Source organism: Oncorhynchus nerka, linkage group LG9b (genome assembly GCF_034236695.1).
Source record: "Oncorhynchus nerka isolate Pitt River linkage group LG9b, Oner_Uvic_2.0, whole genome shotgun sequence".
Classification (NCBI taxonomy): Eukaryota; Metazoa; Chordata; class Actinopteri; order Salmoniformes; family Salmonidae; genus Oncorhynchus; species Oncorhynchus nerka.
This window is the reverse complement of record NC_088424.1, coordinates 35428705-35455993: the sequence shown is the minus strand read 5'-3', so window position 1 is coordinate 35455993 and position 27289 is coordinate 35428705. Positions and strand designations below refer to the sequence as shown.

At 44.0% G+C, this 27289-nt stretch overlaps 1 protein-coding gene across 1 annotated transcript in view; it reads left to right on the top strand.

The window, feature by feature from the left end:
- Positions 1-23655, top strand: part of LOC115114022 (mitogen-activated protein kinase kinase kinase 20-like) — a 27660-nt gene extending 4005 nt beyond the window's left edge. Inside the window, exons 3-12 of the mRNA XM_065013618.1 lie at positions 2-103; positions 2571-2636; positions 2840-2868; positions 3367-3504; positions 3843-3929; positions 11416-11490; positions 12056-12162; positions 22154-22292; positions 22474-22635; positions 23551-23655. Coding sequence (XP_064869690.1) covers positions 2-103; positions 2571-2636; positions 2840-2868; positions 3367-3504; positions 3843-3929; positions 11416-11490; positions 12056-12162; positions 22154-22292; positions 22474-22635; positions 23551-23655 — 1010 coding nt within the window. The remainder of the gene's footprint in view (position 1; positions 104-2570; positions 2637-2839; positions 2869-3366; positions 3505-3842; positions 3930-11415; positions 11491-12055; positions 12163-22153; positions 22293-22473; positions 22636-23550) is intronic.
- Positions 23656-27289: the final 3634 nt, after the last annotated feature.

Here is a 27289-nt window from a genome sequence, read left to right as displayed (position 1 = left end):
GAGTATGCAGGCGGAGGTTCTCTGTATGAGTACCTGTCCAGTGAGCAGAGTCAGGAGATGGACATGGAACAGATCATGACCTGGGCCGTGGAGATAGCCAAAGGTTAAGACAGTCATACTATTAAACACGTTTCCCTGCTCCCAGAACAGTGCTTCTATGGATTTGATCTATTCCAGAGTGAGCACACCGGATTCAACTCATCAAGCCCTTGAATAGGTGAATCAGGATAGCTAGTTCAGAGCTACAACATTGTGAAATGTCTGCAGAGGTTTGAGAACCACTGTCCCAGACTATGCTTAGTGTTCTAGTTCCACCAAGTCTCGACTCTAGAGCACCCTTAGCTAAATAAACTGGTTGAGTTCTGTCTTCCTGAGGGGAAACTACGAAGCAGGATCCATGAGTTAGCCAGCTATCTTGCCTGTATTTTCTGAAATAACTTTTCATTTATTAGAAAGATAAGCTTGAAACGTGCATGGTCTAATTGACTCAACAACCAAAAACACATAGCCTATACACTGAGCTTACAACACATCAGGAACTGCTCTTTCCATGACATATGATGTAGCAGTTCCCTTATTGATGTCACTTGTTAAATCCACATCAATCTGTGTAGATGAAGGGGAGGAGACAGACAGGTTAAATAATGATTTTTAAGCCTTGAAACAATGGATTGTGCATGTGTGCAATTCAGAGTGTGAATGGGCAAGACAAAAGATTTCGATGCCTATGAACGGGGTGTGGTAGTAGGTGCCAGGCGCACTGGTTTAATAGGGATAGCCCCCTTTTTGTCAATTTTCACCTAAATGACATACCCAAATCTAACTGCCTGTAGCTCAGGCCCTGAAGCAATTTGAAAGGAAACACTTTGAAGTTTGTGGAAATGTGAATTGAATGTAGGAGAATATAACACAATAGATCTCGTAGAAGAAAATACAATGACAAAACCAGCCTGTGTTTTTTTTACCACCATCTTTGAAATGCAAGAGAAAGGTCACTGTTATAGCCATCACTCTGGTTGTAATTCCTATAGTGTCCACAAGATGGCAGCAGTGTATGTGCAAAGTTGCAGATGGATAACTTGGAGTATGACTGATCCTCAAGACTTTTAGTGTAAAGTCCCCAGGTACATTTGGGTAAATCGTAAAGGAGACATTCGCATTCATATTCCATTTTTCTGCAAGAATATCGTCAAATCTTCATGCTTGGATTTTGATTTAGCTTTCCAAGTATTAGTAGCCATATTATAATGGCTACTAATACAAAACAAAACAAGAAGTTTTCATAACTTCATAATATCCTTACAATTTTTGTCCAAAATGAAAAGGCATGCTGTCGTACAAGATTAAAAGTGATATTTTATGACATATACATTGTTTCCGGATGCTCCCATAAAGCCCAGCTCATTGGCTATCTAGCTAGCTTTGTTTGACCCCAATTGGTGCTTATTTGACAAAGATAGTCGTTCAAGTGATGGCCGCCCGCGTCATCTGCGTGCCATGAAGGCATCGCTCTCTGACCAAATATGGTGTCCTATAGGATGTACTACACCCCTAATGAAATAGTGAAGTCTTGTTACCATCTAGGATCTCTGAGTAATAGATATGAACGTGATTTGACTCGTTGAAACAACGTTTAAGGTGAGATTTTCACAGATTCCTTTCTTTGCAAATTGAACAGTGGAAATACAAAATCGATCGTGCATGAAATATATGGACCTTTTTAGGAAATTAAAAAGGATTTTATCTAACAAAATGACACTTCATGTTATCTCTGGGACCGTTTGAGGAGAACTCCTAACAAAACAGTTTTTTTCACCGCAATTGGTTTGATAAATTCACCTCTGTTCTACTTACATTCTGAAATCTTGCTCTGATTTATCATCCAAACAATAGCATGGGATTTTTTTCCGCAGTAATAGCTACTGTAAATTGGACAGTGGAGTTACATAACAAGAACGTAAGCTTTCAGCCGATGTAAGACATTTCTATGTAGAGACAGTTGTTGTTACTCTAAAATCTGCTATCTTGACATAACGCGCTGAATGATTTACAACTGTCCTATTGACGGGACGCCAATCCATTAATGTTTTTTTAAGTCAAGTACTGCAACGCTGCTGGGTTTTTCACACTCAACGGTTTCCTTGTGTATCAAGAATGATCCACCACCCAAAGAACATCCAGCTCACTTCACACAACTGTGGGAATCTTTGGAGTCAACATTGGCCAGCATCCCTGTGGAATGCTTTCGACACCTAGTAGAGTCCCTGCCCTGACGAATTGAGGCTGTTCTGAGTGCAAAAGGGGGTGCAACATAATATTAGGAAGGTGTTCCTAATGTTTTGTACACTCAGTGTATATGTTTAGCTTTCTTAATGAATCAGAAAGTCAACAGTTATTTCTGGTTATTTATCAAAGTTAGCTGGCTGAGTGCAACAGGAGCACATTCTTCTCTGGTGTGAGGATCAGTGACTTGTTTGGAGACGGGTAGCCATTGTCGAGCAGAGTTGTTTACATTTTGTTGGTCCGTAATTGGTCCGTGGCTCAGGATGTTTAATGTTTCTGTCCAATAGGAATGCACTATCTTCATTCGGAAGCCCCAGTCAAAGTCATTCACAGAGACCTCAAGTCACGAAACGGTAACCAACTGCACACACAATCTGCAACCAAACGTATTTACCCACCAGGAAATCCAACATTTCTCTCACTGCTACTGCTACATCATAACTTTCCATTGTAAACCAATCAGGATGAATGGATTATAGTTTGATAGTGAGGAATGGCATAATTATGAGAAGTGGATCCTCTTGTGGACTGACCTTTATCTCTGTTCCTACTACAGTGGTACTGACAGCAGACAAGGTGCTCAAGGTACATACAGTAGGGTGTCTGACAATTATTGTGTTTTCACTTATACATCCTTTATTACTTTACCTGTACAGAGCCCATCTGTAAATATCCCATCCAACTACTTCATCACCATATTGTTATTTATTTGATTTATTTTGCTCCTTTGCACCCCAGTACCGCTACTTGCACACACATCTTCTGCACATCTATCACCCCAGTGTTTCATTTGCCGTACTGTAATAATTTCGCCACTATGGCCTATTTATTGCCTCACCCCCCTTATCCTACTTCATTTGCACACACTGTATATAGACTCTCTCTATTGTGTTATTGACTGTATGTTTGTTTATTCCATGTGTAACTCATGTCCATTTGTCGAACTGCTTTGCTTTATCTTGGTCAGGTCGCAGTTGTAAATGAGAACTTGTTTTCAACTAGCCTACCTGGTTAAATAAAAGTAAAATAAAAATTAATGTTGTAGTTAAGTGTCCCAATGCTCTCTCTCTGGTCTGTTGTCAGATCTGTGATTTTGGAGCGTCTAAGTTCCAGTCCCACACCACCCACATGACAGTGGTGGGCACCTTCCCCTGGATGGCCCCAGAAGTCATACAGAGCCTACCTGTATCAGAGACCTGTGATACATTCTCCTACGGAGTGGTGAGTGTGTCTGTGTGGGAGGGGAGGAGTCTGATACTGTATGTTCTACCTCAAGTGGCCTTTCGGCAAAATCTACACTGCAAAAACATCTGGCATATCATCTTGTGTCTGTGTGCGCTCGTGTGTGTGTGTGTGTGTGTGTGTGTGTGTGTGTGTGTGCTCGTGTGTGTGTGTGTTCGTGTGTGTGTGTGTGTGTGTGTGCGCTCGTGTGTGTGTGTGTGCTCTCTTGTGTGTGTGTGCGCTCGTTTGTGTGTGTGCGCTCTTGTGTGTGTGTGTGCGCTCGTGTGTGTGCTCATGTGGGTGTACGCGGTCGTGTGTGTGTGTGTGTGTGTTACCAGGTGCTATGGGAAATGCTGACACGGGAGGTTCCCTTCAAAGGCTTCGAGGGGCTGCAGGTGGCTTGGCTGGTGGTGGAGAAACAAGAGGTACACCAAGACACATTGTTCTGATTTACGATTAGTTAAGAGCTTCAAGGGGCTCAGATTCACTTGCAAATACAAGACAGTCATACATAGAATCAAACATAAAACCAGTGGTGGAAAAAGTACCCAATTGTCAAACTTGAGTAGAAGTAAAGATACCTTAATAGAAAATTACTCAAGTGAAAGTGAAAGTCACTCAGTAAATGTAATTGCTTAAATATGACTGAGTATTGAAAGAAAAAGTATAAATCATTTCAAATCCCCTATATTAAACAAACCAGACGGCACCATTTTTTTTTCATTTACGGATAGCCAGGGGCAGACTCCAACACTCAGCGATCATTTACTGATAGCCAGGGGCACGCTCCAACACTCAGACATCATTTACAGATAGCCAGGGGCACACTCTAATACTCAGACATCATTTACAGATAGCCAGGGTCACACTCCAACACTCAGACATCATTTACAGATAGCCAGGGGCACACTCCAACACTCAGACATCATTTACAGATAGCCAGGGGCACACTCCAACACTCAGACATCATTTACAGATAGCCAGGGGCACACTCCAACACTCAGACATCATTTACAGATAGCCAGGGGCACACTCCAACACTCAGACATCATTTACAGATAGCCAGGGGCACACTCCAACACTCAGACATAATTTACAGATAGCCAGGGGCACACTCCAACACTCAGACATCATTTACAGATAGCCAGGGGCACACTCCAACACTCAGACATCATTTACAGATAGCCAGGGGCACACTCCAACACTCAGACATCATTTACGGATAGCCAGGGGCACACTCCAACACTCAGACATCATTTACGGATAGCCAGGGGCACACTCCAACACTCAGACATAATTTACAGATAGCCAGGGGCCCACTCCAACACTTAGACATAATTTATTTTTACTTATGTAATTTAACCACTGCATAAAACACATGCACACACTGAACAAGTTACACACACAGAGCCGGAGTAACAATGTGATGCTCTCATGCTTCCCGCTGTGAGGAGGGTAAGGAGTATTTCTAGAGCTGACCTCAGCTCTCTGCTCTTGTAAGGCATGTATACTATGCTGTAGGGGGCTTTATACTGTGTGTAGGGGGGTTTATACTGTGTGTGTGTGTGTAGGGGGTTTATGCTGTGTGTGTATTGGACCCCATCCAAGAGCATACTGGGATACTCAGGAATTGTGTTCTCAGATCTCCATAGAGTGCAGCACACTATTACTGGAACATACACTTGTTTCAAATCAAATCACATTTTATTTGTCACATACACATGGTTAGCAGATGTTAATGTGAGTGTAGCGAAATGCTTGTGTTTCTAGTTCCGACAGTGCAGTAATATCTAACAAGTAATCTAACAAATTCACAAAAACTACGTTATACACACAAGTGTAAAGGGATGAATAAGAATATGTACATATAAATATATGGATGAGCGATGGCCGTGCGGCATAGGCAAGATGTAGTAGATGGTATAGAATACACTAAATACATATGAGAAGAGTAATGTAGGATATGTAGACATTATTAAAGTGCTGTGATTTAAGTGACTAGTGATACATTTAATACATGGATTTAATAAAGGTATTAAAGTGGCAAGAGATTATGTATGTTGGCAGCAAATCAAATCAAATTTATTTATATAGCCCTTCGTACATCAGCTGATATCTCAAAGTGCTGTACAGAAACCCAGCCTAAAACCGCAAACAGCAAGCAATGCAGGTGTAGAAGCACGGTGGCTAGTAAAAACTCCCTAGAAAGGCCAAAACCTAGGAAGAAACCTAGAGAGGAACCAGGCTATGTGGGGTGGCCAGTCCTCTTCTGGCTGTGCCGGGTGGAGATTATAACAGAACATGGCCAAGATGTTCAAATGTTCATAAATGACCAGCATGGTCGAATAATAATAAGGCAGAAGAGTTGAAACTGGAGCAGCAGCACGGTCAGGTGGACTGGGGACAGCAAGGAGTCATCATGTCAGGTAGTCCTGGGGCATGGTCCTAGGGCTCAGGTCCTCCGAGAGAGAGAAAGAAAGAGAGAAGGAGAGAATTAGAGAATGCACACTTAGATTCACACAGGACACCGAACAGGACAGGAGAAGTACTCCAGATATAACAAACTAACCCTAGCCCCCCGACACATAAACTACTGCAGCATGAATACTGGAGGCTGAGACAGGAGGGGTCAGGAGACACTGTGGCCCCATCCGAGGACACCCCCGGACAGGAGGATATAACCCCACCCACTTTGCCGAAGCACAGCCCCCACACCACTAGAGGGATATCTTCAACCACCAACTTACCATCCTGAGACAAGGCTGAGTATAGCCCACAAAGATCTCCGCCATGGCACAACCCAAGGGGGGGCGCCAACCCAGACAGGATGACCACATCAGTGAATCAACCCACTCAGGTGACGCACCCCTTCCAGGGACGGCATGAGAGAGCCCCAGCAAGCCAGTGACTCAGCCCCTGTAATAGGGTTAGAGGCAGAGAATCCCAGTGGAAAGAGGGGAACCGGCCAGGCAGAGACAGCAAGGGCGGTTCGTTGCTCCAGAGCCTTTCCGTTCACCTTCCCACTCCTGGGCCAGACTACACTCAATCGTATGACCCACTGAAGAGATGAGTCTTCAGTAAAGACTTAAAGGTTGAGACCGAGTTTGCGTCTCTGACATTGGTATGCAGACCGTTCCATAAAAATGGAGCTCTATAGGAGAAAGCCCTGCCTCCAGCTCTTTGCTTAGAAATTCTAGGGACAATTAGGAGGCCTGCGTCTTGTGACCGTAGCATACGTGTAGGTATGTACGGCAGGACCAAATCAGAGAGATAGGTAGGAGCAAGCCCATGTAATCCTTTGTAGGTTAGCAGTAAAAACCTTGAAATCAGTCCTTGCTTTGACAGGAAGCCAGTGTAGAGAGGCTAGCACTGGAGTAATATGATCAACATTTTTGGTTCTAGTCAGGATTCTAGCAGCCGTATTTAGCACTAACTGAAGTTTATTTAGAGCTTTATCCGGGTAGCCGGAAAGTAGAGCATTGCAGTAGTCTAACCTAGAAGTGACAAAAGCATGGATTATTTTTTCTGCATAATTTTTGGACAGAAAGTTTCTGATTTTGGCTATGTTACGTAGATGGAAAAAAGCTGTCCTTGAAATGGTCTTGATATGTTCTTCAAAAGAGAGATCAGGGTCCAGAGTAACGCTGAGGTCCTTCACAGTTTTATTTGAGATGACTGTACAACCATTAAGATTAATTGTCAGATTCAACAGAAGATCTCTTTGTTTCTTGGGACCTAGAACAAGCATCTCTGTTTTGTCCGAGTTTAAAAGTAGAACGTTTGCAGCCATCCACTTCCTTATGTCTGAAACACATGCTTCTAGCAAGGGCAATTTTGGGGCTTCACCATGTTTCATTGAAATGTACAGCTGTGTGTCATCCACATAGCAGTGAAAGTTAACATTATGTTTTCGAATAACATCCCCAGAGAGGTAAAATATATAGTGAAAACAATAGTGGTCCTAAAACGGAACCTTGAGGAACACCGAAATTTACAGTTGATTTGTCAGAGGACAAACCATTCACAGAGACAAACTGATATCTTTCCGACAGATGAGATCTAAACCAGGCCAGAAGTTGTCCGTGTAGACCAATTTGGGTTTCCAATCTCTCCAAAAGAATGTGGTGATCGATGGTATCAAAAGCAGCACTAAGGTCTAGGAGCACGAGGACAGATGCAGAGCCTCGGTCCGATGCCATTAAAATGTCATTTACCACCTTCACAAGTGCCGTCTCAGTGCTATGATGGGGTCTAAAACCAGACTGAAGCATTTCGTATACATTGTTTGTCTTCAAGAAGGCAGTGAGTTGCTGCACAACAGCTTTTTCTAACATCTTTATTATATTAAGTAGCATTGTTTAAAGTGGCTAGTGATATATTTTACATCAATTCCCATTATTAAAGTGGCTGGAGTTGAGTCAGTGTGTTGGCAGCAGCCACTCAATGTTAGTGATGGCTGTTTAACAGTCTGATGGCCTTGAGATAGAAGCTGTTTTTCAGTCTCACTGTCCCCGCTCTGACCTCTCCTTCTGGATGATAGCGGGGTGAAAAGGCAGTGGCTCGGGTGGTTGTTGTCCTTGATGATCTTTTTGGCATTCCTGTGACATCGGGTGGTGTAGGTGTCCTGGAAGGCAGGTAGTTTGCCCCCGGTGATGCGTTGTGCAGACCGAACCACCCTCTGGAGAGCCTTGCAGTTCTGGGCTGAGCAGTTGCTGTACCAGGCGGTTTGAGTGTTTTTTTTCAGCCTCCTGAGGTTGAAGAGGCGCTGTTACGCCGTCTTTACCACGCTGTCTGTGTGCGTGGACCATTTCAGTTTGTCTGTGATGTGTACGCCGAGGAACTTCAAACTTTCCGCCTTCTCCACTACTATCCCATCTATGTGGATAGGGGGCTGCTCCCTCTGCTGTTTCCTGAAGTACACGATCATCTCCTTTGTTTTGTTGACGTTGAGTGTGAGGTTATTTTCCTGACACCACACTCCGAGGGCCCTCACCTCCTCCCTGTAGGCCGTCTCGTCGATGTTGGTAATCAAGCCTACCACTGTAGTGTCGTCTGCAAACGTGATGATTGAGTTGGAGGAGTGCATGGCCATGCAGTCATGGGTGAATAGGGAGTACAGGAGAGGGCTGAGAATGCACCCTTGTGGGGCCGCAGTGTTGAGAATCTGTTAAGGTGGAGATGTTGTTACCTATCCTAACCACCTGGGGGCGGCCGTCAGAAAGTCCAGGACTCAGTTGCACAGGACGGGATTGAGACCCAGGGCCTCCAGCTTAATGACGAGTTTGGATGGTACTTTGGTGTTAAATGTTGAGCTGTAGTCAATAAACAAGATTCTTACATAGATATTCCTCTTGTCCAGGTGGGTTAGGGCAGTGTGATGGTGATGGCGTCGTCTGTGGACTTATTGGGGCGGGAGTGGGTTGGAGTGGGTCTAGGGTGACAAGTAGGGTGGAGGTGATATGATCATTGACTGGTCTCTCAAAGCACTTCATGATAACAGAAGTGAGTGCTACGGGGCGATAGTCATTTAGTTCAGTTACCTTAGCTTTCTTGGGAACAGGAACAATGATGGTCATCTTGAAGTATGTGGGTACACCAGACTGGGATAGGGATTGATTGAATATGTCCGTAAACACACCAGCCAGCTGGTCTGCACATGCTCTGCCGTCTGGGCTGACAGCTTTGCGAGGGTTAACACGTTTAAATGTTTTACTCATGTTAGCCAAGGTGAAAGAGAGCCCACAGGCTTTGGTAGCGTGCCGTGTCAGTGGCACTGTACCGGCCTCAGTTTAAACCCCCTTCCACACACACACACACGCATATAACCCCTACATCAGAGTTTCTCAAACTCGGTCCTCGGGACCCCAGATGATACAAATAATCAACTAATCATCAAGCTTTGATCATTTGAATCAGCTGTGTAGTGTTAGGGCAAAAAACAAAACATGCACCCCTTGGGGTCCCGAGAACCGAGTTTGGGAAACTGGTGTAGGGGGTTATATGCGTGTGTGTGTGTGTGTGTGTGTGTGTGTGTGTGTGTGAAAGGGGGTTTAAACTGTGTGTATATTCCAGTAATACTGTGCTGCACTGTATAGACAACTGAGAACATAATTGCTGAGTATCCCAGTATGCTCTTGGATGGGGTCCAATAGTGGTGAGAGAAAGAGATGTATTTATTTCATTTTAAATCCCTCCAGAGATAACTGTTTCCATATTATCCCCTTGCCCCTTACAGTGGATGTATCCTATTGCCTGTTGTTGCTTTGTACTGGAGCCTGAGCATTGGGTTTTCTTTAATTGTAACATTGCCTTGGTTTCCTACTTCATAATGTAGATGTGTTCATATGAGTGTACAGTGCCTTGCAAAGTATTCATTCCCCTTGGCGTTTTTCCTATTTTGTTGCTTTACAACCTGTAATTTAAATAGATTTTTATTTGTATTTCATGTAAATGGACATACACAAAATAGTCCAAATTGGTGAAGTGAAATGAAAAAAAATCAAAAAAAGGGAAAAGTGGTGCGTGCATAAGTATTCACCCCCTATGCTATGAAGCCCCTCAATAAGATCTGGTGCAACCAATTACCTTCAGAAGTCACATACTTAGTTCAATAAAGTCCACCTTTGTGCAATCTAAATGTCACATGATCTCAGTATATATACACCTGTTCTGAAAGGCCCCAGAGTCTGCAACACCACTAAGCAAGGGGCACCACCAAGCAAGCGGCACCATGAAGACCAAGGAGTTCTCCAAACAGGTCAGGGACAGAGTTGTGGAGAAGTACAGATCATGGTTGGGTTATAAAAATATCCGTAAATTTGAACATCCCACGGAGCACCATTAAATCCATTAGTCAAAAATGGAAAGAATATGGCACCACAACCTGCCAAGAGAGGGCCGCCCACCAAAACTCACGGACCAGGCATTAATTAGGGAGGCAACAAAGAGACCAAAGATAACCCTGAAGGAGCTGCAAAGCTCCACAGCGGAGATTGGAGTATCTCTCCATACGACCACTTTAAGCCATACACTCCACAGAGCTGTGCTTTATGGAAGAGTGGCCAGAAAAAAGCCATTGCTTAAAGAAAAAATGAGCAAACATGTTTGATGTTCGCCAGAAGGCATATGGGAGACTCCCCAAACATATGTAAGAAGATACTCTGGTCAGATGAGACAAAATGTAGCTTTTTGGCCATCAAGGAAAATGCTATGTCTGGTGCAAACCCAACACCTCTCATCACCCCGGGATGTTTTTTATCGGCTCTGGTACTGGATAACTGGTCAGAATTGATGGAAGGATGGATGGTGCTAAATACAGGGAAATTCTTGAGGGAAACCTGTTTCGGTCATCCAGAGTTTTGAGACTGGGACGGAGGTTCACCTTCCAGCAGGACAATGCCCCTAAGCATACTGCTATAGCAACACTTGAGTGGTTTAACGGGAAACATTTAAATGTCTTGGAATGGCTTTGTCAAAGCCCAGACCTCAATCCAATTCTGTGGTATGACTTAAAATTGCGGTACATCAGAGGAACCCATCCAACTTGAAGGAGCTGGAGCAGTTTTGCCTTGAAGAATTGGCAAGAATCCCAGTGGCTAGACCTGCCAAGCTTATAGAGACATACCCTAAGAGACTTGCAGCTGTATTTGCTGAAAAAGGTGGCTGTACAAAGTATTGACTTTGGAGGGTGAATAGTTATGCACGTTCAAGTTTTCTGTTTTTTTTTGGTCTTATTTCTGGTTTGTTTTTTTGCATCTTGAAAGTGGTAGGCATGTTGTGTAAATCAAATTATACTAACCCCCCTAAAGTCTATTTTCATTCCAGGTTGTGAGGCAAATAAATGGTAAAAATGCCAAGGGGGGTGAATACTTTCGCAAGCCACTGTATATGGTTCCTGTGTGTCTGTTACAGAGGCTGACCATCCCCACCAGTTGTCCGCCTAGCTTTGCTAACCTGATGAAGAGATGCTGGCAGGTTGAACCAAAGGTGAGAGGGCAAGGGTCAGGGCTACCACTCTGATTGCCTGATTGGACAATGCAGCAGCTGGTACTGAACTTAGTAACCTGGGCTCTGAAGTCTGGCATACTATGAACTGTTACAGAAGCGTGAACTATTGATACAGTCCTAATGTGGGTAAATACTACAGTATGTCCCCCAAAACACTACAGTAAACACTACAGTAAAGTCGGCAAAAACACTACAGTAAATATTGCAGTAAACACTACAGTAAATACTACAGTAAAGTCCGCAAAAACACCACAGTAAATATTACAGTAAACCTAACCATTTATATTACAGTAAATTTTACAGTAAACGCTACAGTAAATATTACAGGAAAAGTCTGCAAAAACATGACAGTGAATACTATAGTATTCCTACCACAGTATACTATAGTATTTTCTTCATGTGCACACTAGATGATTTTAGGCTTAGCTGAAAAATAAAAAAAAGCTGCAGTTGCAGTGTTGACTTATTGTGTGTGTGTGTGTGTGTGTGTGTGTGTGTGTGTGTGTGTGTGTGTGTGTGGGGGGGGGGGGGGGGGGGGTTCTAGGAGCGTCCAGTGTTTAAACAGGTGTTGGGGACTCTGGAGACCATGTCTAATGACAGCAGACTACAAGACCAGTGTAACTCATTCCTACACAACAAGGACCAGTGGAGGTACGCAGCGTGCATGCATGTGTGTGTGTAATTCAGGTGGTACAGTAAGCAGAGACTGGATTGTTTAAACTCTACTAGTTGCCCGAGCCTCCCCAGCTTCTCCTTCACCCAAATCCAGATGGCAGATGTTCTGAAAGAGCTGCAAAACCTGGACCCGTACAAATCAGCTGGGTTAGACAATCTGGACCCTCTCTTTCTAAAATTATCCGCCGCCATTGTTGCAACCTCTATTACCAGTCTGTTCAACCTCTGTCGTATCGTCTGAGATCCCTAAAGATTGGAAAGCTGCCGCGGTCATCCCCCCTCTTCAAAGGGGGTGACACTCTAGGCTTTCGACTCTGTCAATCACCGTATTCTTATCGGCAGACTCAATAGCCTTGGTTTTTCAAATGACTGCCTCGCCTGGTTCAACAACTACTTCGCAGACAGAGTTCAGTGTGTCAAATTGGAGGGGCCTGTTGTCCGGACCTCTGCCAGTCTCTATGGGGGTATCACAGGGTTCAATTCTCGGGCCGACTCTTTTCTCTGTATATATCAATGATGTCACTCTTGCTGTGGGTGATTCCCTGATCCACCTCTACGCAAGCGACACCATTCTGTATACTTCTGTCCCTTCTTCGGACACTGTGTTAACAAACATCCAAACAAGCTTCAATGCCATACAACACTCCTTCCGTGGCCTCCAACTCCTCTTAAATGCTAGTATAACTAAATGCATGCTTTTCAACCATTCGCTGCCCGCACCCGCCCACCTGACTAGCATCACTACTCTGGACGGTTCTGACCTAGAATACGTGGACAACTACAAATACCTAGGTGTCTGGCTAGACTGTAAACTCTCCTTCCAGACTCATATCCTGTTTGGCGCAGGCGTGCCGCTAGCGACCCACCTCGACAACATACTGTGAAATTGCAGAGCGCCAAATTCAAATGACAGAAATAGCAGTGGTGGGCCGTCAGGGCCAAATATATATATATTTTCCCACAAATATGTATGAAATTATTCCCCAGAGTAAGAGTTATACTCTTCATTTCATAGCTTTCCTCTTGGTTGCACTGCTTCCAGCCCCAGGTTGAGATTTGGAGGGCTGGTCTTTATGTTAGATCTTTTATCCAATCATATTCAGCCATCATGAGTTGCCAGGGGTCTAAAATCTGCCCTCAGGCCTTCAGAATCAACAGTGCGGGCGCTTGTAGGTTGAAGTGAATGGAAATTAAAATTTAGTGTCAACCAATCAATGTTACACAGGAGCCAGCTAGCAGGCGTAGTGCGTGCACGTCTTTTGATTGGACTACCAATATTGAGAGGCAGGTCCTATGGGCAGGTCTATGCAGAACCTCAGAACTGGGAAACTGAATTTGATAAACAAATTAATTTGCGTACTACTAAGCTGTTTTTTCAACCCACAATGGCGGAAGGGGAGAAGATATCGATTTGGTCGAGGATATAATTTAACGCCATTCTCAAAACAAACTTTTCAAGAAAAGTTAGACATTGTAAGGAGAGGTCGCCCGACGCCGACGCTACAAAGCCGGTCACAGGTGGGAAAGGGGTTCCTTCGCCACTTTCAAAGTTCCAACTACGAGTGCTATCAATGGCTCACAGGCTCCGAGAAGCACTGCAAATTGTACTGCTGGGAATGCCTATTATTTGCAAGTGATGGATTTGGTGTTTGGAGCCACACTGGCTTTGCAAACTTGAGTTGTCTAACCAAGGCAGCAACGAGACACCAAAGTACGGCGGGGCACTTACAAGCAATGGTGCTTTTGAAAACTTTTGGGGACACCCAAGTGGATCTACAGCTCAATGAACAAGCGCGCAGGGCAACGGAGCTGCACAATGAAAAGGTGAAGAAAAATAGGGAAATATTTAAAAGACTCATTGATTGTGTCATGTTTTTGGGTGACGCCTGGTTATACTGCGTTTCTGTCTAAATGTATAGTGTCTAGAGCCATGGCATCATAATGATGGTAATAAGAGGTGGATTCATTCGGGTGGGACTGTGTAGGACCTCACTGAAGGCCCAGGCCTCAGGCCCACGGCAACGCCACTGAGAAATAGTAATAATAAACATTCATGAAAATACAAGTGTTATACATCGGTTAAAAGATTAACTTCTTGTTAATCCAGCCGCTTTGTCAGATTTCAAAAGGCTTTACGGCGAAAGCCGTAAGGACATCTCTCTCAGCAGACAAAACATTACAAACAGCTAGCTATCTGAGGACAGTGCCCTGCACACAAAATGGATTTTCCTCTGGTTTTTGTCTGCCAGATCAGTTCTGTTATACTCACAGACATAATTTTAACAGTTTTAGGAGCTTCAGAGTGCTTTCTATCCAATGCTATATGCATATCCTAGCTTCTGGGCCTGAGTGACATGCAGTTTATTTTGAGCACGTCATTCATCCGAATTTACGAATGCTGCCCCCTGTCACTAAAAAGATATCAAACGTCTCCAATCCAAAATCAAATCTAGATTTGGCTTTCTATTTCACAACAAAGCCTCTTTCACTTACGCCGCCAAACTTACCCTAGTAAAACTGACTATCCTACCGATCCTCGACTTCGGCGATGTCATCTACAAAATAGCTTTCAGTACTCTACTCAGCAAACTGGATGCAGTCTATCACAGTGCCATCTGTGTTGTTACCAAATCACCTTATACCACCCACCACTGCAAACTGTATGCTCTAGTCGGCTGGCCCTCGCTACATATTCATCGCCAGACCCACTGGCTCCAGGTCATCTATAAGTCTATGTTAGGTAAAGCTCTGCCTTATCTCAGCTCACTGGTCATAATAACTACACCCACCCGTAGCACGCGCTCCAGCAGGTATATCTCACTGGTCATCCCCAAAGCCAACACCTACTTTGGCCGCCTTTCCTTCCAGTTCTCTGTTGCCATTGACTGGAACGAATTGCAAAAATCGCTGAAGCTGGAGACTTACATTTCCCTCACTAACTTTAAACATCAGATATCTGAGCAGCTAACCGATCGCTGCAGCTGTACATAGTTCATCTGTAAATAGCCCACCCAATCTACCTACCTCATCCCATATTGTTTTCATTTACTTTTCTGCTCTTTTGCACACCAGTTTCACTCCTTGCACATCATCATCTGCTCATCTATCACTCCAGTGTTAATCTGCTAAATTGTAATTACTTTGCTCCTATGGCCTATTTATTGCCTACCTCCTCACGCCATTTGCACACACTGTATATAGACTTTCTTTTTTATATTGTGTTATTGACTGTACTCTTGTTTATTCCATGTGTAACTCTGTGCTGTTGTTTGTGTCGCCCTGTTTTTCTTTATCTTGACCAGGTCGCAGTTGTAAATGAGAACGTGTTCTTAATTAACTGGCCTACCTGGTTAAATAAAGATGGAAAATAAATAAATAATGAACATATTTTGAAGCCAGACACAGGACAGAGAGCAGGGCTCACTGTATATACTTACAACCTAACAAGAGGCCCCAGTGTGTGTGTGTGTGTCTTAGGGGAGAAGCTGTATGCATGACCCTGCTGGCTCGTTGGCTTTAGTCTATAATAAGACTCTCTGGAAACTATCCATGTAGGAGATTCCTCTACTTAGCCTGTTTCTACAGACCAGGGGGGGGGGAGCAACAGGAAGAAGAAAGAGTTCACATAAGAAGCATACAGGGGGCAGCTAGAAGTCAAGTATAGGAAAAAGAGGGAAGGGGGGCACTATTTAGAGAGGAAACAAAATGGAGAGGGTGAAAAATAAAACACTGATGAAGAGAGAAGAGAGACAAGAGGGAGGAGGAGGAAGAGGGTGACAGATTCTGTTCGTGTTTGACATGAGTGTGGCAAGATCATCAATTATGAGAGAAGAATAGAGAATGAGTGGAAAGATCTGGGGGAGAGGGTGGAGGAGGGAGAGGGTGGAGGAGGGAGAGGGTGGAGGAGGGAGAGAGTGGAGGAGGGGGAGAGAGTGGAGGAGAGAGAGGGAGAGAGTTGGGGGAGGAGGGAGATAGTAGGGGAGGGAAAGGGGGAGGGAGAGTTGGGGGAGGGAGTTGAGAGGAGAGAGGTGGAGAGTGAGAGAGAGGGAGAGCGAGAGAGAGGGGGAGGTAGAGGGTGGGGGAGAGTAAGGGTGGGGGAGAGCGAGGGAGAGAGAGGGGAAGGTAGAGAGCAGGGGAAGGGAGAGAGTGGAGGAGACAAATGGGAAGGGAGGTATTTTATCAAATTTTAAAAACATTAGAATACATTCACAGATTTCACAACACACTTTGTGCACTTAGGCCCCTACTCCACCACTACCACATATCTGTAGTACTAACTATGTGTGTGTATAGTGCGTATGTTATCGTGTGTGTATGCATGTGTCTGTGCCTATGTTTGTGTTGCTTCAAAGTCCCGGCTGTTCTATAAGGTATATTTTTATCTGTTTTTATTTTATTTTTAAATCTAATTTTACTGCTTACATCATTACTTGATAGTAACTGATGTAAGCATGTAGTAATGGCTCTATGTAGTACTGTGCGTCTGTTCTGGACTTGGGGACTGTGAAGAGACCTTTTGTGGCATTTGGTATTTTGGAATTTTATTAGCTGTTGCATTAGCTGTTGCAAAAGCTGCAGCTACTCTTCCTGGGGTCCACACAAAACATAAAACATAATACAGAACATCATTAGACAAGAACAGCTCAAGGACAGAACTTCACACATTTATTTATGGCATGTCTTGTGGGGTATGCATGGGTGTCTGATCTGTGTGCCAATAGTTTAGACAGACAGCTCGGTGCATTCAACATGTCAATGCCTCTCATAAATATTAGTAGTGATGAAGTCAATCTCTCCTCCACTTTGAGCCAGGAGAGATTGACATGCATATAATTCATATTAGCTCTCTGTGTACATCCAAGGACCAGCCGTGCTGCCCTGTTTTGAGCCATTGCAATTTTCCTAAGTCCTTTTTTGTGGCACCTGACCATACGACTGAACAGTGGGAAGGGAGAGAGTGGGGAAGGGAGGGAGTGGGGAAGGGAGGGAGTGGGGAAGAGAGAGGGGGAAGAGAGAGTGAGATGGGGCGGTAGGGAGTGGGGGAGACAAATGGGAAGGGAGGGAGTTGGGAAGGGAGGGAGTGGGGGAAGAGAGAGGGAGAGGGGGAGAAGAGTTGGAGACAGTGGGCGGGAGAGCTAGTGGGGGTTGTCATTGGAGGAAGGTTTACAGAGGGGAAACGTTGTGAGGCTTTAAGTGGAGGAGAGAAATCGGATTAGGAGGCGAGCAGTGCGATTGGGGGGAGAAGTTTGAATTGAGGGAGAGTTGGAAGAGTGAGATATATCCGTGCATCAGATGTCTGTATATTTAGGTGTTGTGTGTGTGTTCCATTATATAATTTCATATCAATCATAGTGGAATAAATCGCCAGCACTAGACAGATAGCGACCTAATGCCAGAACCGGACAAGAACCTGACACCCTCAGCACACAGTGGGACAAACACCTGCCTGGAGGTGACAGCATTCTCTCTCCCACATGCCCCCCTAGGCACAACTATGACAACATAACCGGGTCACAACTCCTGTAGCGCGCTGGGTATGTACATAGTCAAAGGCAGGCTGAAAGGGGACTCCTATGGTAGGTACACCTATAGCTCATCTCTTGGCAGTAGTACTGTAGGCTACTTTATCACTGACCTCAACCCAGTCTCTGAGCGCTCACAGTCAGCCCACAGTCTACCTGAACAGAGCAATATTTATTTATTTATTTTACCTTTATTTTACTAGGCAAGTCAGTTAAGAACAAATTCTTATTTTCAATGACGGCCTAGGAACAGTTCAGGGGCAGAACGACAGATTTGTACCTTGTCAGCTCGGGGATTTGAACTTGCAACCTTTCGGTTACTAGTCCAACGCTCTAACCACTAGGCTACCCTGCCGCCCAATACTCAGTCATGAGGCAACAAAGCCAAAGGAACTGAGTAATACAAACAAATGCTATAGATGGAAAGAATGCAGTGTGGAAACCTACCAAAAAACAATTTCAATCACCTTTAGACAACTTCCTGGACAAAACATACTACTGTAATAGTGAAGGTATAAACTTAGAAGTAGAAAATCTGAAAAGTATACATCTGACCTCTCAGCTTCCCTATCAATTCAACAAAATTCTAACAGAAAACCAAAGAAAATTAACAACAATGACAAATGGTTTGATGAAAAATGCAAAAACCTGAGAAGGAAATTGAGAAACCTGTCCAACAAAAAACATAGAGACCCAGAAAACCTATGCCTTGAATATGGTGAATCACTAAAACAATAGAGAAATACACTACGGAAAAAGAAGGAACAGCGCGTCAGAAATCAGCTCAATGTAATTGAAGAATCCATAGACTAACCACTTCTGGAAAAATTGGAAAACACTAAACAAACAACAACATGTAGAGTTATCTATCCAAAATGGAGATGTCTGGGTAAAAGCCTCTTCTCATATCACAAACAGCAAAACATATACATGATCAAATACAAATCTTACAATCAACTAGTAAAGACTAACATGACACACTCCAATTACCTTGAATGAGTTACAGGACAAAATAAAAACACTCCAACCCAAAAAGGCCTGTGGTGTTGATGGTATCCTAAATGAAATGATCAAATATACAGACCACAAATTCCAATTAGCTATACTAATACTCTTTAACATCATCCTTAGCTCTGGCATCTTCCCCAATATTTGGAACCAAGAACTGATCACCCCAATCCACAAAAGTTGAGACAAATTTGACCCCAATAACTACTGTGGGATATGCGTCAACAGCAACCTTGGGAAAATCCTCTGCATTATCATTAACAGCAGGCTTGTACATTTCCTCAGTGAAAACAATGTACTGCTGCTAATGCCAAATTGGCTTTTTACCAAATTATTGTACGACAGACCACATTTTCACCCTGCACACCTTAATTGACAAACAAACAAACCGAAACAAAGGCAAAGTCTTCTCATGGTTTGTTGATAAAAAAAGCCTTTGACTCAATTTGGCATGAGGGTCTGCTATACAAATTGATGGAAAGTGGTGTTGGAGGAAAAACATTATAAAATCCATGTACACAAACAACAAGTCTGAGGTTAAAATTGGCAAAAAACACACACATTTCTTTCCACAGGGCCGTGGGGGGAAAAAGGGATAAAGTCCCACCCTCTTCAACATCCACGTATATCAACAAATTGGCGAGAACAGTCTGCAGAACCCGGCCTCACCCTACTAGAATCTGAAGTCAAATGTCTACTGTTTTCTGATGATCTCATGCTACTGTCACCAACCAAGGAGGGCCTACAGCAGCACCTAGATCTTCTGCACAGATTCTGTCAGACCTGGGCCCTGACAGACCTGGGCCCTGACAGACCTGGGCCCTGACAGTAAATCTCAGTAAGACAAAAATAATGACGTTCCAAAAAAGGTCCAGGACCACAAATACAAATTCCATCTAGATACCGTTGCCCTAGAGCACACAAAAAACTATACATACCTTGGCCTAAACATCAGCGCCACAGGTAACTTCCACAAAGCTGTGAATGATCTGAGAGACACGGCAAGAAGGACATCCTATGCCATCAAAAGGAACATCAAATTCGACATACTGATTAGGTACTTGAATCAGTTATAGAACCCATTGCCCTCTATGGTTGTGAGGTCTGTGGTCCGCTCACCAACCATGAATTTACAGAATGTGACAAACACCAAATTGAGACACTACATGCAGAATTCTTCAAAAATATGATCTGTGTACAACCTAGAACACAAAATAATGCATGCAGAGCAGAATTAGGCCGATAGCCACGAAAAGCTAAAAGGAAGCGTATCCCAAACCTTCCATAACAAAGCCATCACATACAGAGAGATGAACCTGGAGAAGGGTCCCCTAAGCAATCTGTTCCTGGAGCTCTGTTCACAAACAGACCCCACAGAGCTCCAGGACATCATCACAATTAGAACCAACCAAATCATGAGAAAACAAAAAGATAATTACTTGACGCGTTGGAAAGAATTCACCAAAAAACAGAGCAAACTAGAATGCTATTTGGCCCCAAACAGAGAGTACACATTGGTAGCATACCTGATCACTGTGACTGACCCAAACTTAAGGAAAGCTTTGACTATGTACAGACTCAGTGAGCATAGCCTTTCTATTGAGAAAGGCCGCCGTAGGCAGACCTGGCTCTCAAGAGAAGACAAGCTATGTGCACACTGCCCACAAAATCAGGTGGAAACTGAGCTGCACTTCCTAACCTTCTGCACAATGTATGACCATATTAGAGGTACATATTTCCCTCAGAATACACAGACCCTCAAAGAATTCAAAAACAATCCCAATTTTGATCAACTCCCATATCTATTGATTGAAATACTACAGTGTGCCATCACAGCAGCAATATTTGTGACCTGTTGCCACAAGAAAAGTGCAACCAGTGAAGAACAAACACCATTGTAAATACAACCCATATTTATGTTTATTTATTTTTCCTTTTGTACCCTAACTATTTGCACGTTGTTACAACACTGTAAATATACAGTTGAAGTCGGAAGTTTACATACACCTTAGCCAAATACATTTAAACTCAGTTTATCACAATTCATGACATTAAAAATTCCCTGTTTTAGGTCACTTAGGATCACCACTTTATTTTAAGAATGTGAAATGTCAGAATAATAGCAGAGAGAGAGATTTATTTCAGCTTATATTTCTTTCATCACATTCCCAGTGGGTCAGAAGTTTACATACACTCAATTAGAATTTGGTAGCATTGTCTTTAAAATGTTTAACTTGGGTCAAATGTTTTGGGTAGCCTTGCACAAGGCTGTGTACAACCTAGAAGAGCACAATAAGTTGGGTGAATTTTGGCCATTCCTCCTGACAGAGCTGGTGTAACTGAGTCAGGTTTGTAGGCCTCCTTGATCACACACGCTTTTTCAGTTCTGCCCACAAATTCATCCCTGATTGAGGCCAGTCCAATACCTTGACTTTACTGTCCTTAAGCCATTTTGCTACAACTATGGGAGTATGCTTGGGGTCATTGTCCATTTGGAAGACCCATTTGCGACCAAGCTTTAACTTCCTTACTGATGTCTTGAGATGTTGCTTCAATATATCCACATAATTTTCCTCCCTCATGATTATATATATTTTGTGAATTGCAACAGTCACTTCTGCAGCAAATCACCCCCTCAACATGATGCTGTCACCTCCGTGCTTCACGGTTGGGATGGTGTTCTTTGGCTTGCAAGTGTCCCCTTTTTCCTCCAAACACAACGATGGTCATTATGGCCGAACAGTTCTATTTTTGTTTCATCAGACCAAAGGACATTTCTTAAAAAGTACCATCTTTGTCCCCATGTGCAGTTGCAAACCGTAGTCTGGCTTTTTTACGACGGTTTTGGAGCAGTGGCATCTTCCTTGCGAGCGGCTCTCCTTGTGAGAGTGCTCCCAAGGAGGAACCAGACTTGTGGGGGTCTACAATTATTTTCCTGACGTCTTGTCAAGCAAAGAAGCACTGCGTTTGAAGGTTGGCCTTGAAATACATCCACAGTTACACCTCCAATTGACTCAAACGAAGTCAATTAGCCTATCAGAAGCTTCTAAAGCCATGACATTATTTTCTGCAATGTTACAAGCTGTTAAAGGCATAGTCAACTTAGTGTATGTAAACTTCTGACCCACTGGAATTGTGATACAGTGAATTTTATGTGAAATAATCTGTCTGTAAACAATTGTTGGAAAAATGACTTGTCATGCGCAAAGTAGATGTCCTAACCGACTTGCCAAAACTATAGTTTGTTAACAAGAAATTTGTGGAGTGGTTGAAAAACAAGTTTTAATGACTCCAACCTAAGTGTATGTAAACTTCCGACTTCCACTGTATGTTTCACATGACAATAAAGCCCTTTGAATTGACTTGAATTAAGAGCTCTAGACAATGTAAGGGAATGGACAATGGGCATAGTATAACAGTAGCTATCCTCTCTGTAGGTGTGAGATAGATGCTACGTTGGAGAGGTTGCGGAGGCTGGAGAGAGACCTGGCCACTAAAGAGAAGGAGCTGGAGAAGAGAGAGCAAAGACTGAAACTGTGGGAGGAGAGACTGATGGAAAGGTCCAATGTGACACCTGTGAGTAGCCTACATGTTTGGCCGGGTTTCAAAGATCACAATGCTTCATTCATGTACGTGTTCTATTTGTTTTACAACCTTATTTGAGATGAAATATTAGAAAGAGTCGTGTTGTAGAGTATCAAGCCCGTCAACCCCCGTCTCCGTCCCCCCCATCCCCATATTTCTTTCTCTCTTTCAGTTCTTCTCCCCTATAGCATCAGGCATCGTTTCGGAGTCGTTCTTCCACTCTCAGTCTCAGGAGTCCAACAGCGCCAAGATATCCTGCCTCATCCGAACCCTCAGCAATGGAGAGAAGGACAGGGGAATGGAGGGAGGGATGGACAGGGGAATGGAGGGAGGGGTGGACAGGGGAATGGAGGGAGGGATGGACAGGGGAATGGAGGGGGTGGACAGGGGAATGGAGGGGGGCGTGGACAGGGGAATGGAGGGGGCTGGACAGGGGAATGGAGGGGGCGTGGACAGGGGAATGGAGGGAGGGATGGACAGGGGAATGGAGGGAGGGATGGACAGGGGAATGGAGGGGGCTGGACAGGGGAATGGAGGGGGCGTGGACAGGGGAATGGAGGGAGGGATGGACAGGGGAATGGAGTGGGGGTGGACAGGGGAATAGAGGGGGCGTGGACAGGGGAATGGAGGGAGGGATGGACAGGGGAATGGAGGGGGTGGACAGAGGGATAGGGGGTTCCAGTCCATGCTTAGAGGCTTATCAAGCAGTCTTGGGGAGGCAGCTGTGGATGGAGGGTTAGAGGTAACCTGGGGAGAGAGAGAGAAGGAGAGGGGAACTGAGGGAGGGATAGTTGGGGGTGTCTGGCGCTAGGGGACGGGGGCGTTTACAGATCATGCTAAAGGGGTTCCAGGGTGGGATTGGAGAGGTAGAGGGGGAGAATGAGAGGGAGGAGAGGGGTTGGGGGAGAGTGGGAGACAAGATGGATGGAGGGAGCGAATGAAGGAGGAGCGGATTGTGAATGGAGGGAGTATGGAGGGAGAGAGGCTACAGTCCATGTTTCGGGAGCTGGGTGGGGGGCGTTTGTTTGGGGACATGCTCTCTTTAGCTGATATTGATGGGGTAGAGGGGGTAGGTGACATGGACATGAACATGGGGGAGATAGGTGACCTGGGGGTGGTAGTGGTCAGGGGTGATACGGCTGGGGTCATAAGTCATAAGGTCAGGAGTGAGTTAGGGGTCAGAGGTCAGGGGGTGAGGTCGGGAGTACAGATGAGCATGTGGACAACGTCCAATCTGAACTCTTCTAAGATTTGCAGCGTGCGACAGGGAACCAAAATCAATATGGCCGCCACCGTTGCGGCGTTAGACATGAACGTGATGGAGCTGAGCTGGTCTGACCACGACAGTGACTAGGAGAACACACAAACACACAGGGATACTGGGAAGGTACACACACACACAATTTTGTTTTTGTTACGTCATTATTATTTGTTTTCATTGAAGCCAAATTTATCCACCCCCTGTTGTGAGGACTTTAGGGGATAATAGTGAAGAATTGTCAGCAGTGTGGATTTCCTCCTGAAAACTGTCATGTTGTTCTGGTGTATTGAAGCCTTTAAAGTGGTATGCAACTGATGTGCCATATTAACACGTGTTACATAGATCAGATAGCAGTTTGTGGAGGCTAGGACAAGTCAGGGTACCATCCAATGCTTTTAGACCATTGATACAGTTCTTTGAACTTTGAATTCAATTAATGGATTCTTACTGTGATCAAATGGATCCTTACTGTGATCAAATGGATCCTTACTGTGATCAAATGGATTCTTACTGTGATCAAATGGATTCTTACTGTGATCAAATGGATCCTTACTGTGATCAAATGTGTAAAACTATTTTCCAGCTCCCTTCTCTTTATAAATTGTATTGTTTTTCAATAAATTCAGATAAATACTGATATTTTCATTTAAGTCATATGAAAAACATTTTTTTTTCTTTTAGCTTTCATGTGCTAAAACAATATCATACAAATGTCTTTATACTGTATTTCAAAAGCAGCATCAAACCTGGTTTGAGAGATGATGTAGTAACACTTTTTACCTCAAGTAACTTCTCTCACACTGAGCAACATAATGAGGAAAAGACACAGCCCACCAACAACTAACGAAATAACTACCTCACTCCGTTCCAACCCCTCCAAAAATCCCTTAAACCAACAGAGGAGCAGGTCCCTCATCCTTCTTCACTTCATTTCTCCTGCCTACCCTGACAGCTGACTCACACAGTGAGCAGCATTGCTACCCCAGCTAGTACCAACTTGGCTTGTCTCTCTGCTGATCTCCCTCCCTCCCTGCTCACCCCCTAACCCCTACCTCTACACACTGACCAGCAGTGCCACCCCGGCCAGTACCAATTTAGCTGGTCTCTCTCTGGTCTTGAGGCTGAAGGTCCAGCCATAAGTGGTTCCTCTCAGCTTGGTCTTGTACAGAGGAAACTCATAGATATTATGCATTGTCTGTTGTTTGGTACAGCTTGTACTGAGATTACTGGCATAGAGGGGGTTAAACTCCTTCAGACGGGCCTCATTGATCACCCCACCCTGAGTGTGCAATCTCTCACCTGGGTGAGAAAGAGGGGAGGGAAAGGAGGGTGAAGTTAATTAAGATAAATGAACTAGGAAGTATGTGTTCATGAGAAGGTGAGAGAATGGAGTGCATACTGTACCTTCCATGTATGGTCTGTATTTATGCTCCCTCTCTGGCTGGATGGTTGAACTCCTTAAACTTCTTAGTCACATTCACAGTCAAGTTCATCTTATCCATCTTATGTTGTAACTGTCTCTTGGTATTCTCTGTTCAGTGGAATGATCTCCTCAACTACCCCCTCTCCCTCCAGAGACTGCATTACCGCTGGAGGGAGAGGGGGTAGTTGAGGAGATCATTCCACTGAACAGAGAATACCAAGAGACAGTTACAACATAAGTTGGTGATGTAATTAGAAGTGGATTGTCATGTTGTTTATAAGTGTGTGTGTGTGTTACCTGTGAGGACAGCCAGACCACACTGAGCAGAGCCAGGTCCTGAGTCTCGCTGTCCAGCTCTCTACCGCCTAGCAACACATAATTACACACACAGCGCATAGCAACACCGATAAACTGTTACACATGTCTCACAGACAGCACAACAGCGCATCACTATACCTGGTAAACACACACACACAGAGCATAGCAAACATTTTAAGGCCCAGTGCAGTTAAAAACATGATTTTCAGGGGTTTTATATACACGGAACAAAAATATAAATACAACATGTAATGTTTTGGTCCCATGTTTCATGAGCTGAAATCCCACAAATGTTCCATGTACACAAACAGCTTATTTCTCTTAAATGTTGTGCAAAAATTTGTTTACATCCTTGTTAGTGAGCATTTCTCCTTTGCCAAGGTAATCCATCCCTTTGACAGATGTGGCATATCAAGAAGATCATGATCATTACACAAGTGAACCTTGTGATGGGGAAGGTAAAAGTCCACTCTAAAATGTGTCACACAACAAAATGGTTTGCTTATGTCAACGTTGTGAATAGAGTGCCCCATGGTGGGGCTATTATTTATGTAACCTTTATTTAACCAGGCAAGTCAGGTAAGAACAAAATCTTATTTACAATGACGGCCTAGGAACAGTGGGTTAACTGTCTTTATCAGGGGCAGAATGACAGATTTTTACCTTGTCAGCTCAGTGATTCGATCTAGCAACCTTTCAGTTACTGGCCCAAAGCTCTAACCACTAGGCTACCTGCATCCCCAAGATTATGGTATGGGCAGGCATAAGCTACGAACACAATTGCATTTTATTAATGGCAATTTGAATGAACAGAGATACCGTCACGTGATCCTGAGGTCCATTGTCGTGCCATTCATCCGACGTGATGCATATCTGTGTTCCCAGTCATGTGAAATCCATAGATTAGGGCCTTATGAATTTCTTTCAACTGACTGATTTCCTTATATGAACTGTACCTGAGCAAAATCTTAAAAATTGTCGCATGTTGCGTTTATATTTTTGTTCACAATAGATTTCCACACTGAGGTTTGAGTAATACTGTGAAATTTGATAATGACGATACCGTTTTAGGTGTAAGAGCTGTTGCCTTCTCTGGCCTGCCTGGTGACATCACCAGTATGGTAAATGAGTTAATAGACCATTAAGAAGGAAAGTTCCAAACCTCTCTGCCAATCACAGCTGTCCCACTCAGACAACTCCCGACAGTACTAGACAAATGATTGATTGAGAAATTGCTATAAGCTATTTCTATTTTTTTTAAACCTACCAATTCAATTGTAAACTATCACAGTAAGGTACTTGATTGTTACCCAGAAATGATTTGTTATTGCAAAGAAAATGGCTGCCTTGGACCTATAAGCTCTGCTTGGTTGAGCGCAAAGTATATGGCAGTGTTCTGTGCCTACGAAGCTGAACGGTAAGGCGAAGGTAAATACAACCTTCAAGACAAGACCTAGCTGAGTTCCACCATTTGGGAAACACAGCTATAGAGATGCACAATAGGAACCTCTCAAAGCTAAATACACTGCTCAAAAAAAATAAAGGGAACACTTAAACAACACATTGTAACTCCAAGTCAATCACACTTCTGTGAAATCAAACTGTCCACTTAGGAAGCAACACTGATTGACAGTAAATTTCACATGCTGTTGTGCAAATGGAATAGACAACAGGTGGAAATTATAGGCAATTAGCAAGACACCCCCAATAAAGGAGTGGTTCTGCAGGTGGTGACCACAGACCACAGACCACTTCTCAGTTCCTATGCTTCCTGGCTGATGTTTTGGTCACTTTTGAATGCTGGCGGTGCTTTCACTCTAGTGGTAGCATGAGACGGAGTCTACAACCCACACATGTGGCTCAGGTAGTGCAGCTCATCCAGGATGGGACATCAATGCGAGCTGTGGCAGGAGGAGCACTGCCAGAGCCCTGCAAAATGACCTCCAGCAGGCCACAAATGTGCATGTGTCTGCTCAAACGGTCAGA